This window comes from Megachile rotundata, chromosome 16 (genome assembly GCF_050947335.1).
Source record: "Megachile rotundata isolate GNS110a chromosome 16, iyMegRotu1, whole genome shotgun sequence".
Classification (NCBI taxonomy): Eukaryota; Metazoa; Arthropoda; class Insecta; order Hymenoptera; family Megachilidae; genus Megachile; species Megachile rotundata.
The window spans coordinates 5,822,378-5,836,915 of record NC_134998.1 but is presented as its reverse complement, the minus strand read 5'-3'; the positions used below and the strand labels follow the sequence as shown (position 1 = coordinate 5,836,915).

Here is a 14,538-nt window from a genome sequence, read left to right as displayed (position 1 = left end):
TTTAGGTTATGTTTCTGTGGAGAAAAGTTGTGTTCAAAGAATTTTTTTGAATAAGAAATATAATTGTATAGGTTAGGTCTTCATAGGAGGACATTGTATGTTCTTCAAAGAATTTTATCAAAGAATATTTGTGACTTTGCATGATTTTATAGGTTAGGTCTTCATAGGAGGATGTTATATATTCTTCAAAGAATTTTATCAAAGAATATTTAAGACTTTGTATGATTTTATAGGTTAGGTCTTCATAGGAGGACATTATATGTTCTTCAAAGAATTTTGTCAAAGAATATTTGTGACTCTGTATGATTTTATAGGTTAGGTCTTCATAGGACATTATATGTTCTTCAAAGAATTGTTTAGAAAAGTAATTATGATTTTATAGGTTAGGTCTTCATAGGAGGACATTATGTGTTCTTCAAAGAATTTTATCAAAGAATATTTGTGACTTTGTATGATTTTATAAGTTAGGTCTTCATAGGACATTATGTGTTCTTCAAAGAATTATTTAGAAAAGTAATTATGATTTTATAGGTTAGGTCTTCATAGAAGGACATTGCATGTTCTTCAAAGAATTTTATCAAAGAATATTTGTGACTTTGTATGATTTTATAAGTTAGGTCTTCATAGGAGGATGTTATATATTCTTCAAAGAATTTTATCAAAGAATATTTAAGACTTTGTATGATTTTATAGGTTAGGTCTTCATATGACATTATGTGTTCTTCAAAGAATTATTTAGAAAAGTAATTATGATTTTATAGGTTAGGTCTTCATAGGAGGATGTTACACGTTCTTCAAAGAATTGTTTAGAAGAATAATAACTACAGGTTAGGTCTTCATAGAAGGACCTTATAAATTCTTCAAAACATCTTGTAAAAGCTAATTGTAATTTTTGAGGTTATGTTCCTTAGCAGTCACCTGATCTTCAATAACAAAATTCAAGATGGCGGTACTTCTCTCTTGTAATACATACGTACTCATAAAAATGAAACGAGACCGTAAATACAAAGGTGAAATACTAGGTGCAGAAAGATAAATTCAGTTCGTCGTCCGCGTGCATACTGAGAGTGTCGATAAGGAAAGTTTGCAAGGTGGGCATTGAAAAATATCGGAACGCGGACAGTAAGTTCCATGGGGGTTGTATTCGTCCAAAGCGAGAGAATAATACTGTCGGGCGACAGCGAAAACGAAAACTATTTCTGTCTCGGATCGTAGAGGAACAGTGAAACGCTCGTCGATACTCGGAGACGAAGATTTTCCGAATGACCGACCAGCTAGGCCGAGTGAACCTCCAATGGAATTCGAGATTCCTCTTTGCTCGTCCTTTTTCCTTCCGTTTTCACTCAGCACGCGCGACGACACGCCGTTTCGTTTTCAATTTCAGAAGAGCCGCGCCGGATATGGCGGAACACCGGAGACTGCCACCCACGGGCGCGAGGATTACGGAACGAAGCCCATTTTCGACTCTCTATGAAATATTCTCGCTGGAAGAGAATATCTTCTATCTCTGCCAGCCTGACAACGGAATACCGCTTTTATCGCTTCTTTTTTCGCCGCCGAGTAAAGCGATGCAATTATACGGAGTGTCCGCCATGCTCCGGGAGGAAATTTGTAGAGTGCATTAACTTCTTACCTTGCAATCTGTTTTAGGTCATCTATATTGTATCGGATCACTTTAGATATCTCTCAGAACGTATTTATTCCGGACGGCGATAAATGGGAACGGTGGTTTCTTACTTCTGTTATTCGTGGTTTCTTTATTACTTATTTAAGTTATTTAAACTGAAGTGTATCTGAAGGAATGTAAATTGTTTATCATTAATGTAAATGGTATATCAAGGTATGAGAGGCAAATTTTAATCGAGCTCGAATTATAACCTAATACATATTAGAAAATTATGCACATACAAACGTATGTACATATATGTATGTATTTATTTATGTGTGCATTTGATAAAGAAAGAAAGATTTTTATCAAACTTAATGTATCATAGTTTTTAAAATTACTTGATTAAATTGATGATAGAAAAACAATAAGACAAGGTTAATATATTTATTTTAATGCAGTCACAAGAATGGAGTCCCATCAGAAATCTTAATACTATTTTATTTGTGTAATACAAAATACCTAACAGAATGTTTTTGCCAAAGATTTAAGTAATATAAAATAAATGTCGAGTCATAATTTATTGTATTTCAATTGTAAATGTAAAAATAAATTAGTTAGTGAAGACGTTTGGTTCTTCCATGAGTCGGCCATGTTGTGCCAACATGGCAGGTCAAGCGCGCGAAATTTGAAATGTGTAAAGCAACTGATCTGGAAATCCTTTGAAGTATAAATAAATTAATAACTAATATCACTTTATTTATTTACGTTATTTATATACTATAATTTATATTAATTGTTTATATCTTTTATCTGTTTATTGAATATGGAAATGAAAGGCGCGAAAATTAAAAAATTGAAGAACTTCTAAATTGAATAATGTGAAATTTACAAGTTTAAAATTACTTCAATTTGTAAAATTAAAAGCTTGAGATCTGAAAACTTGAAAACTTGTAAATTTGATAATTAAAGGTAAGTAAAAACATCTTTTTTCAATGAAATAAAATTTTTTAAATTTATCACAATTACTTTTAAAAATAAATTGAAAAATGTAGTTATTCACTTACAAATTTGTAAACTTTTTAATTTCTAAATTTTCAAATTTGAAAATTGATAAACTTGATAACAAATTAATTTATAAATTTAATAAATCATAAGCTACAAAATAAACTAGAAAATGTGATAATGAGTAAATTTATAATTTCAACTTAAAATTTAATAATTAATAAACTAAACGATAAGTAAATATAAATTTAATAAATAGAAAACTACAAAATACATAAATACAAAAACGTGTAAATTCGACAAATTGAAAAGTAGAAAATTCGAAACCGTATAAATCCCGACACGCATAAACTTATAAACCAGAACGAAAATATGCATTCAACAAATGTTCTGCGTTTGCACTCGTTTTGTCCTACATTCATTTTACCAGCATCCCAATATATGGCGCCTACAATTCCATTTTTTATCGCTTGGACCTGCATTTTGTCCATATCACAAATAAAAATAGCATTGTATGCAGAAAATACAATCAGCGATCTAGTTTTAAAGCTCCGCCTCTAAAAAAGACATTAATTCTGTATTTTATTGCGCGTATCTGATATTTGTTTGCGCGTGCCTGTATGATGTCGGAGCGGTTTTTTTGGAACAGTACGTACTTTCCGAGATAACTCAATATAAAACGTGATCGCGATTCTTTTTCCATCGGGATCTTATACGACTCGTACGAAATTCACTCGTTTCGACTTCTCGTTTTCTTTTTTACGACATGCTCCCCCTTTGTCAATTTTGAGGTACACGGAAATAAAATACTTTACAGGTTAAAATAAGACGATTTATAAACAATAAATAACGTTAGACGATTTCTTGAAGACAAGGAATGGACACTAGGATAAATTGAACAAGTTACTGCAACAAAAGAACAAAAATTATTAGCAATGGAGTCTGAAATTTTAAAAAGATAATTTTCAAATAAAATAATAAGTATAAACAATATGACGATCTTTTTACACTTTTTGTTTTAAATTAGGACGACTTTCTTAACATTTCTGAGTTTCGTCATGTTTTTGATGTATCAAAATGGCTGCCATGTTTGTAGCACATCAAAATGGCTGCCATATTTGTAGCACATCAAAATGACTGCTATGTTTGTAGTATATCAAAATGGCTGCCATGTTTGTAGTACATCAAAATGACTGCCATATTTGTAGCACATCAAAATGGCTGCCATGTTTGCAGCACATCAAAATGGTTGCCATGTTTGTAGTACATCAAAATGGCTACCATATTTGTAGTACATCAAAATGGTGACTATACTTCAAACTTATCAAAGTGGCTGCCATATTTGTATCATATCAAAATGACGACTATTCTTCAAGCTTATCAAAATGGCTGCCATATTTGTATCATATCAAAATGACGACTATTCTTCAAGCTTATCAAAATGGCTGCCATATTTGTATCATATCAAAATGACGACTATTCTTCAAGCTTATCAAAATGGCTGCCATATTTGTATCATATCAAAATGACGACTATACTTCAAACTTATCAAAATGGCTGCCATATTTGTATCATATCAAAATGGCGACCTTACTTTAAACTTTTCAAAATGGCTGCCATAATTGTACCATATCAAAATGGCGACCATACTTTCAACATATCAAAATGGCCGCCATACCATTTAAGTATCAAGTTAAAACTCAAATAACCCATCAAAATTATATTAATTCAGAAAATAAATTTAACTATAAAACAAAAGTAGACTAACCAAAACGAATACAGTGGAAACTTCTTCCTCTCCGTTGTTTAATACAAAACTTCTGAAGTTCTAATGAATCATCAAGTTTGAACTGTACGATGGAATAGTCGAAATGAAATTTGTTAAGGTTCTCTTCGTCGGAGCTTTTTAAAAGAAATTTCGAGTTGCTTTGGAAAATATGGTGGTGATGCTGTTATTGAGTTTCCAGTTACTTTCGGAATCACTGGTGTATATCTGAGAATTTGCGAGAGATCTTTGATCCGAAGATTTGTAATCTTTGCTGTACATTTCACTGTCGCTGTATCTTTGAGGGTGAACTAAAGTTATCCAACGATGATTGCTGTTGACGTCTGTTGATCTGTGTGAAATTAAATTAGAAAAATAATTGTTGTGAGAAAAAGTTAGAGAAGTGATTATACATTTAACAATCTTAATAATTATTTAACAATCGTAATATCTATTAAGACGGCAATATAATACGTATGCAATATAACTAAAGCGTACATAAAGTTATAATAACCCTAAAATTTTAACGTCACCAAAATATCTAAATTAAAATTTTGACTTCAGACTCAAAAATTTCGATATAAAACTAAAATTTCAGCGCCATTACCTAACCTTAAAAACACGGCTTAAAAGCTACAAGTTTATTCGCTTTGTTTGAAGCAGAAATAAGGTCCGAATAATATTTTCCTTCTCCCGAGGCACCTACAGAGGGAATCAATAGGAAATTGATAAGATTTTATTGATTCCGTTCGTTCTCCGGGTATATAACGTTTCGAGAAAAGTATTTGGTATCGTGGCTCTTTTCTGTATTCATCGGAAAAATCTAGCCAGATACGTTTCGTTTGAATTTCATCCTAACGTGACGTTTTCCTGTATTTACTTTGAAATTCTCGATATACAAGACCTTATGAAAAATTTATCAAACCACCTTTCTTCCGAAAGGAATAACCTTATCTACGAAAATGGCGTACATATTTAAGGAGTACGTATCAAAAGTACGTTCAAACTTCATTTATTTCAATTAAAATCTCTACGATATTTAACACTGACACTCGATGAGAAATCAGAGCCCTACGATCCCTAAATCCGTCCCTGGCTTATCGACGCAATTAGCGCACTGGAATACGGTTCCAACGGGAAACTACGCAACGGGTTATTAACGCACCGTGTCACGGCAAGTAACGTTTCACGAAATTTCTGTCGAAGCAATTGCGAGCGTTTTGTCATACTTGGATCGTAGTGTAGCGATCGATCGGGCGCATCTGGTGTTCCTCGGGCAAGCTCCTTCCATTGGGGGCTTCTTTGTAGTACATCGGCAACCCGTCGGCTTGATTCTTCGCGAAGGAAGCTGCTCGATCGAGTGAATCGTATTCCCGAAGGGCTGCAGGGACCTCACGAACCTGGACTTCAGTCTGTTGAGGTCAGCGGAGCAGATTGCCTCGAGGTCGTAAATTTTCCTCTTGTAAGAGCACGACGTCGCCGTTGAAAGACGCTGCTCCAACGAGTTCAGTTCATCTTGCAGTTCGTCGATGAGTCTCTGATACATCGAACTACCGAGACACGCGAGGTGCTGCATCTTCAGGGTATCCTGATCATTCGTTTCCAGGATAATTATTATAAACTATTGTATTATTTGTATCAATACATCTTTTATGAGCTACCCTTAAAGCATTGTAACTTGAAACGTCACTTAAGATGTTATAAGATATTGTAATATATTGTAAGATAGCTTGAAACACTATGGAAATGTCTTAACATCATTCGTTTCCAGGATAATTATTATAAACGCAACTGTTGTCGTATTTATATAAATTCATCTTTTATGAGCTACCCTTAAAGCATTGTAACTTGAAACGTCACTTAAGATGTTATAAGATATTGTAATATATTGTAAGATAGCTTGAAACACTATGGAAATGTCTTAACATCATTCGTTTCCAGGATAATTATTATAAACGCAACTGTTGTCGTATTTATATAAATTCATCTTTTATGAGCTACCCTTAAAGTATTGTAACTTGAAACGTCACTTAAGATGTTATAAGATATTGTAATATATTGTAAGATAGCTTGAAACACTATGGAAATGTTTTAAGATCATTCGTTTCGAGGATGATTATTATAAACTTTGCAACTGTTGTGTTATTTATATAAATACATCCTTTATGAACTACCCTTGAAATATTGTAACTTGAAACGTCACTTAAGATGTTATAAGATATTGTAATATATTGTAAGATAACTTGAAACACCATGAAAATGTCTTAAGAGGGTTCGATAGTGACTCTAATAAAATTTTGAGGGACATTCTATGATGACAGTACAAAATTCATGAAAGTACGAAAATACAAAATATTTGTATAATAGAGTGATAAATTATGAATAGAGGAGATTTTGTTGGGTAAACTGAGCCCAAATTCCACCATAACTTACTGGTAACACTTTCGGACCCAACTGTGTCTTAAGACATATTTTAAGAAAATGGCAGTTTTGAGGCGTGGTGGAGATGTAGTAGGGATATTATTGTTATAGTAATCTGGGGAACGTTATGCAAATGAAACTTACTCCGTTTGGATGTACAATTCGATGATATTTCGAAAAATAGATAGGTGTCTGTTCAGTTTCCATCAGATATTTACCAGGGTTACCTCTTGTACCTGTGGGTTGATTTTTCTCTCAATTATTTTTGTACCATTTATATGTATCAATTTACTTAAGAATTTATATTTTAACATGCTAGTGTTAATTTAGCATGGTATTTTTGATAGGTGTTATTTTGCATATGTGTTATTATTGATATATGTTATTCTTGATATGTGTTAATCTTAATATGTGTTATTCTTGATATGTGTTATTCTTGACATGTGTTATTCTTGACATGTGTTATTCTTGACATGTGTTAATTTTGATATGTGTTAAACTTGATATGTGTTATTCTTGATATGTGTTATCCTTGACATGTGTTATTCTTGACATGTGTTATTCTTGACATGTGTTAATTTTGATATGTATTAATCTTGATATGTGTTAATCTTGACATGTGTTATTCTTGACATGTGTTAATTTTGACATGTGTTAATTTTGATATGTGATAATCTTGATATGTGTTATTCTTGATATGTGTTATCCTTGACATGTGTTATTCTTGACATGTGTTATTCTTGACATGTGTTAATTTTGACATGTGTTAATTTTGATATGTGTTATTCTTGATATGTGTTATCCTTGACATGTGTTATTCTTGACATGTGTTATTCTTGACATGTGTTAATTTTGACATGTGTTAATTTTGATATGTGTTAATCTTGACATGTGTTAATTTTGATATGTGTATATCTTGATATGTGTTATTCTTGATATGTGTTATCCTTGACATGTGTTATTCTTGGCATGTGTTATTCTTGACATGTGTTATTCTTGGCATGTGTTATTCTTGACATGTGTTATTCTTGACATGTGTTAATCTTGGATATGTGTTAATCTTGATATGTGTTAATCTTGATATGTGTTAATCTTGACATGTGTTATTCTTAACATGTGTTATTCTTGATATGTGTTATTCTTGACATATGTAATTCTTGACATGTATTATTCTTGACACGTATTATTCTTGACATGTGTTATTTTTAATATAACAGAGGGTCTATTTGACCTCATTAACATAAAATTTCTCATTAACCTTCACAACCACATTACACCAATCATTCATCAAAATTAATAAATTATAAAAATAGCAAATTATTTTTATTAACAAAAATGAAGTTTGAAGCCCGTCCGAAAGATACAAGCTCTTCAAAATAATATTAATATAAATAAAACAAAATCATCAATAAACATTAAAATTGCTATCCAAATATAAAAGTTGCACCTATACCTTCCCTTAAAAAATAACTACTCATAAAAATATAAAATAAAAAATGAAATTAGAATACGACAAACAATTAATTAAAAAGATGATACGAAAAGTTTGAGAGACCAGAATAAAGTTTTTCGGTGCAGTGTATTTTGTATTTGAAATGCGATTTATAAAGAGGTCTCGAAAGTGGAGGTAACGAATAACCTGACAAACTTTCGTAGTTACTCCGGGCGATAAACTTTTGCAATATCGTCATTTCTATTTCCTGATGAAGATTTAGTCTCTCGTTTCGCAGAGCTTTTCGCAATTCCCCCAGGACTCCGCGAAGGTTTTCCGCCCGTAAAGCGAGGTTGGTGCCGTTTTCTAGGTTATTCAACGATACGCGACCATCGACACTGTCCATTTCTCTTCGCACCGGAAACGGATGAACGCGCCCCGTCGAAAACACGCGTATGCATAGAAAAAGTAATCGGTGTGGAAGAAATTCTTGTTACTATGTTTCCCGAGATTTCGGCATCTTCGACGCGTGTGTTTCACCGCGGTTCGCCATTTCACATTTCTCGAGCAGAACACTTTTTACGTTTGACAGTTTACTATACTCACAGAGACTACAGCGACTCTGCCGGCACCTTTGATCTTTCGTCCCTTTAAATTGTACAAACGCGCGGGAAATTCAAATCGAGCAAATCTACTTTTGAGAATTTTGCGTTCTACAAAGAGAACTTGTGAGTCGCCATTTTGTAAACGAGTTACCACGTTAAGTAGATTTTTTGAACTTGAAACTCTTCTAAAATTTTTGTCCATGAAATATGTTATGTCTCTCATTTTGAATTTGGATTAGTATGAAACTGAACGTTGTAGATATTCGTTAATTTCTAGTAATTACCGCATTTGCCGCCAGAGGGATTTCAATCAGTCATCTGCATAAATTATCGAACTTTAAACATCTCTAACGCTTTCATTAAATTCGAAACAAGATACGTAATAAGATACGTAACTCGATTTCTAGGTTATGTTTCCCATTTGCTTGAATATTTATAAATAAAATTTCAACTCTTGAATATTTACACATCGGTTCAATGCAAAATGCAAATATCTCGTTTTACAAATGCATGTATATTTGTACAACCAGATAAATAAATTATTAAAAATTAATTTGTTTCTTTAAATCATTAGTAATATCAATTATTTAGTTCCCCAGCGAACAGAAGTTTTGAAGCAATTTTAAAACGAAATTAACGAAGTTAATTAAAACCTGCTGTCGGTTCTACTTTACGCGAGCAAATGAAAAATTATACATTGAATCCCTTTATTACGTTTCAGACACGTTCACAACGTAATCGATAAATATACTGAGCAAACGCATTAAGTGCGATGAATTATAGGTATTATATTGAATAAGTCGATGGTATTAACGCGCGTGACGACAAAAACGAGCTAGGAACATGCATAGATTAAATTTTGGCTCCCGGTTTATTTTTAAGCTCGCAAAATTTTAATCTCTGCTTTTAATCTGCAATCTGCGAACAAAAGTTTGTTTTATTTGGAAAATAAAGGGGGGATTTGCATTTTTAGGTGGTGTGTTTACATTGGGGGTGTAGTTTTATATTTTAGGTGGGCATTTTGTATTGTGGAGGGATATTTTGTATTCTGGAGGGTTATTTTGCATTTTCGAGGGTCATTTTTTATTTTGGTGGGTTATTTTATATTTTTGAGGGACCTTTTGCAATTTAGGACGTGACTTCTCAGATATTAGTTTAATTTATATTTTGGAGAGACCATTTGGTAACTTGGGGCCCATCTTGCAATTTTGGGGATACTAGTATCTGGTTTTTAGTTCAGTTTGCATTTTGAGGGAATCGTTTTGTAATTTGGAGGCCATTTTACAATTTAGGGATGCTAGCTCTTATTTTTTGGTTCAATTCGCATTTCGAGGCAACCAACTCATTTTTGAGCGTCAGTATGCATTTCTGAGGACCAGAGTCAAAACATAAGTCAGTCGAAACACAGGGTAACATTAAGGATTTCAACCTAGTAAGAAAAGTATGAAACTATGATTCCAAAAAAATAACGTCGAAGGAAGCAGACAGCTCATATTTATCATTATTACCACGTTATACTGTAGAACATATAATTTTACTTATTTCACGTCTTAAAAGATTCCACCGATACCTTTATTTCAGTTTTGTAACAATAATCCGTCGAACAAAAGGTAATTCGTTAAGATCACATTGCTGAAATTAAAAGATTGTTTTCTCATAAGGTACGTAATGAATTCCATCGTGCAGTAATGGCCGCCATTGCTGCAAGCGTCCCCGAGCAAATGGTCCAAACAGGGGCCACACACCTAGTTCCACGGATCATCTAGTATTTAGACCACATTCTGCTACATTTCAGGATACTCAGAACTACTCTAAAGTATATTCAACGAAATGAAAGGAAGTGTTGGAACGAAGAGAGCTTTGTTGAAGTGTTTTTATGTTGTATCCAGGCACACGGTGCTTGTGCAGGTGCCGCAAAAGACATACATCTGTGACCATTATAAATTAACCATCAGAATTTAACTTTATTTTATCAGCATCTTGAAAATATTTTTAAATATTTCAACCTTAAAATATGCATCTATAGGTTATTTTAAGAGAACTGTGGGAGCACACTTAAAAATGAACATTTTTACTTTTATTTTAAGTATTTAATTTGGTACAGACGGTTAGACTTATTTTAACTGTATATAAAGGAAAAATATTTTAGACAAATAGTGTTAGATCCTTAAAATATTTAACAGACTTAAGCTGTGCAAATCTGTTTCTGAAGTTGAAATATTTGACTGGGTTAAGTTGAAGGTTGAATGTACTCCACATATTTCGGCCCATTTCAACTGTACAATTCCAAGGAAATATATTTTAAATAAATACTGATTACCCTAAAAATATTTGACAGACTCTAGGCTATTGAACTGTGCATCAAATCTGTTCTCGAACTCAAATTGTAAGATTAGGTGAAGTTAAGTTTGAATTTTGTTCACATATTTCGGCTTGACTCTGCAATGTATTTGAGATAAATACCGAAACATCGTAAAGATATTTTAAATACAAGCTTTGCCAAAGTCCATATTTAGATTTAAAGTAAAAATAGTCAAATGTCGTTGATGACCCAAGTAATGTCTTAACAAGTTAACTAACATTATGTGTTGAAGGTGGAAGACGTTTAATCGAGCGAGAGGGGTTCTCGAATGGCCCGGTGAGAACTGAAAAGGACAACGACGAAAGTGGAGCATGGAACGAACGGAGTCTCGTGAGTGATTTTCATCTCGCTAATGCATGCAAGAATCTTCCGTAGGTGTGTAATGAACACTATTACGCGAAATGGGTGTTCGTCTTCCTCGGAGGAAACAACGGAACAGGACGATGACGATGACGATAATGAAGAACGTCGGTGTGCCGTCGACACGTGGCTTAATTAAAATGACGCGATATCGACGGATTCCTTTTTTCCTTTCTCCCTTCGCAACTGCTCATCTACTCCCGCCACGAGTATGAATATTTATGATTAAATGCGTTCGAAATTTACGGGATTGATCGCGGAACTTAAAAGATGGCGGCATTCGTTTCGTGAGAAACGGACATTCAAGTATCCAACGTTACTTTGTACTTTGAAACGTGCCTCGAAACCATTTTCGTATGCGTGCAATCGAAGCGCCGCTATGCCAGGAATTTTTATCGTTACGGGCTTAATTGCGGTTCTTTTTTAACACAAACGACTCTCCGTGGTATGAACTGGTACTGCATTTTTAATACACGTGAATCATTTTAACGTCGAATTAAATGTTCATCGCTTAATAGCTGAAACGAGTTTCAATCTTCGTTCGACAAACAATTTAAATTAGCGGGTAATAAACATGATATATGTACAATAATAATCGTTAGACGGAATCAGCATGGCACGCGTTGGTAGCAGTCAAACGGCATAACATCAGTTAGAATGTAATCAATTTACAGTTCAAAGTTTAATCGACTCACGTGACGTAAATAATGTAAATTGCCATTAGCTCTCATTGACGTGTCGGGGGCTAGTCAAAGGATGACGTTTGACTGCCCTAACATTACCGCCATTAATCTAGGAACTGTAATTACAGATGGTTATTTAGGGTGGCTACGTAAGCCGTGTGGAGCTATATCGGCAGCGTGCCATTATCCTTGTGACAAATTGCTACTTTGTTAAACGATACCTTCAATCTCTACATGAATCGGCGTTAATAAATCAATTCACTTCTAATGTACCGTTATAATTATGATAATTTAATGTTTCTGCACGGAGAACGCGTAGAAAAACATTACATTTTTCGAAGCGTAACCGTAAATACGGGAGAACAAGATGGCGACGCGCGTGAGGCGTTGCTATGGCAACCGTGTACACAAGATGGCGGTAGCGTCGATTCATAATAAAGATATTTTCAAATCTTTTTTGTATCTTTATATACACAAATAGTTGTATCATATTATAGTCAAATTACTGATCATTTTTTTAAATGTGAACATTTTCCAAATTGTATATTTTCAATTTGAAAATTTTGAAGTTTAATAATTTGATCATTTAATAACTTGATAGTTTGAAAAATTCAAATTTTCTAAATTTGTAAATTTTGAAACCTGAAAATTTCTTAAGTTAATAGTTCTTGAATTATTGAATTCGTAAGCTTGAAACTTGAAAACTTGAGAATTTGAGAATTTGAAAATTTGGAAACTTGAAAACTTGAAAACTCGATAACTCTGTACATTCTAATTTGAAGATTACTGAATTTTTAAATACCTAAATTCTTAAATCTCCAAATCCCTACATCACTAATTCCTTAAATTTCAAAATTCCAAATTCTCCAAATTCCTAAATTCTTAAATTCTTATATCCTTATATCACTAAATCCCTAAATCTCAAAATTCCAATATTTCCAAGTCCTTAAATTTCTAAATCCCTAAATTCCTGAATCCCTAAATCCCTAAATCCCAAAATCCCAAAGTCCCAAAATCCCGAAACCCCAAAATCCCTAATTTCCTAAATCTCCAAATCTCCAAGTCCCCAAATTTCCAAATCCCTAAATCCCCAAATCTGGAAATCCCAAAATCCCAAAATCCCAAAATCCCTAATTTCCTAAATCCCCAAATCTCCAAATCCCTATATCCCAAAATCCCAAAATCCCTAATTTCCTAAATCCCCAAATCTCCAAGTCCCCAAATCTCCAAATTCCTAAATCCCCAAATCTGGAAATCCCTAAATTTCTAAATCCCAAAATCCCAAAATCCCTAATTTCCTAAATCCCCAAATCCCCAAATCTCCAAATCCCTAAATCCCCAAATCTGGAAATCCCTAAATCAGAAAATCCCAAAATCCCAAAATCCCAAAATCGCAAAATCCCTAAATCCCTAAATCCCAAAATTCCAAAATTCCCAAAAAACCCAAATACCCAAACTTCCAAAAATCCTAAAAATATTTCCTTCCCCTATATCGTCGTTTTCCCTAAAACACTTAACTTTCCTCACAAACAACGTGTCTCCACAATATCATCACCGATAGCAACAAACAACAGAGAAATTCGGGACAAATAAGTTCCCGTCCAATTTTACACGGTTCAGTTTTATTTTTCCCAAAGCGCTCGCTGGCTCCCAAATATTAAGGAAAATTAATAAACGGTATAAGTGTACGTGTCAAGACGAAGGTCGACCCCTCGAACTGGCAAGTTTGCAGAAATTTGTACATCTAGGACAGAGAAGTAAAAACTCGGTTACGAGCGGAACGATCGTAAAGAAAGCTGCTGCATCTGTGAGAAAAAGTAGGACAGCTATTATCGGAGCGAAAACCAAACGCCTTAATAAGAAAAGTCGCTGAAATTTTTACTCGAACTTTGGCGTATCGAAAATGATTAAGAAAATTGATTTCGACGTCTAATTTTACTTTTTTGTTGGCGAATAACCAGAACGATATTTACAATTAGAGTAGTATTTTGTTTAATCTATTTTTATTGCACTGAAATTTTAATGAAGTGAAAATTAAGTGTTGTTTTAAGAAATATTCAAAGGACTGATATGAAAAATTAATTTTTTGATAAAATGTATGATGTGGAATTTTGAGGAATATTGGTTTTAATTTATAAATGATACATTGAATAAACAAATGAACTAATATTAATTTTTAATCTATTCCCCACTTTGCAAGTGTTTTTTTAAAACGATTTACTGATCAGTTTAAGTTACGTGTTTTGAATTTCGCGCGCGTCGTTCGCGCATGCGCCGCTGACACACAGTAATGGCCGAC

General features: G+C 33.4%; 2 protein-coding genes across 6 annotated transcripts in view; both read right to left on the bottom strand.

The window, feature by feature from the left end:
- nAChRalpha4 (nicotinic acetylcholine receptor alpha4) overlaps nt 1-14,538 on the bottom strand; it is a 247,799-nt gene that overhangs the window by 101,489 nt on the left and 131,772 nt on the right. The window lies entirely within an intron of this gene.
- Nucleotides 2,844-8,847, bottom strand: LOC143266066 (uncharacterized). 3 transcript variants are annotated; one of them, XM_076541549.1, is made up of 6 exons: nt 8,437-8,844; nt 6,942-7,033; nt 5,606-5,964; nt 4,380-4,728; nt 3,268-3,517; nt 2,844-3,168 (listed from the first exon to the last, which is right to left on the bottom strand). In XM_076541549.1, exons 1-4 carry the CDS (start codon nt 8,633-8,635, stop codon nt 4,518-4,520), a joined length of 861 nt encoding a protein of 286 aa, XP_076397664.1. In that variant the 5' UTR covers nt 8,636-8,844; the 3' UTR covers nt 2,844-3,168; nt 3,268-3,517; nt 4,380-4,517. The 3 variants fall into 3 exon arrangements, with proteins under 3 accessions (XP_076397664.1, XP_076397665.1, XP_076397663.1); XM_076541550.1 differs by having other exon boundaries at nt 2,844-3,517; nt 8,446-8,847; XM_076541548.1 differs by having other exon boundaries at nt 2,844-3,517.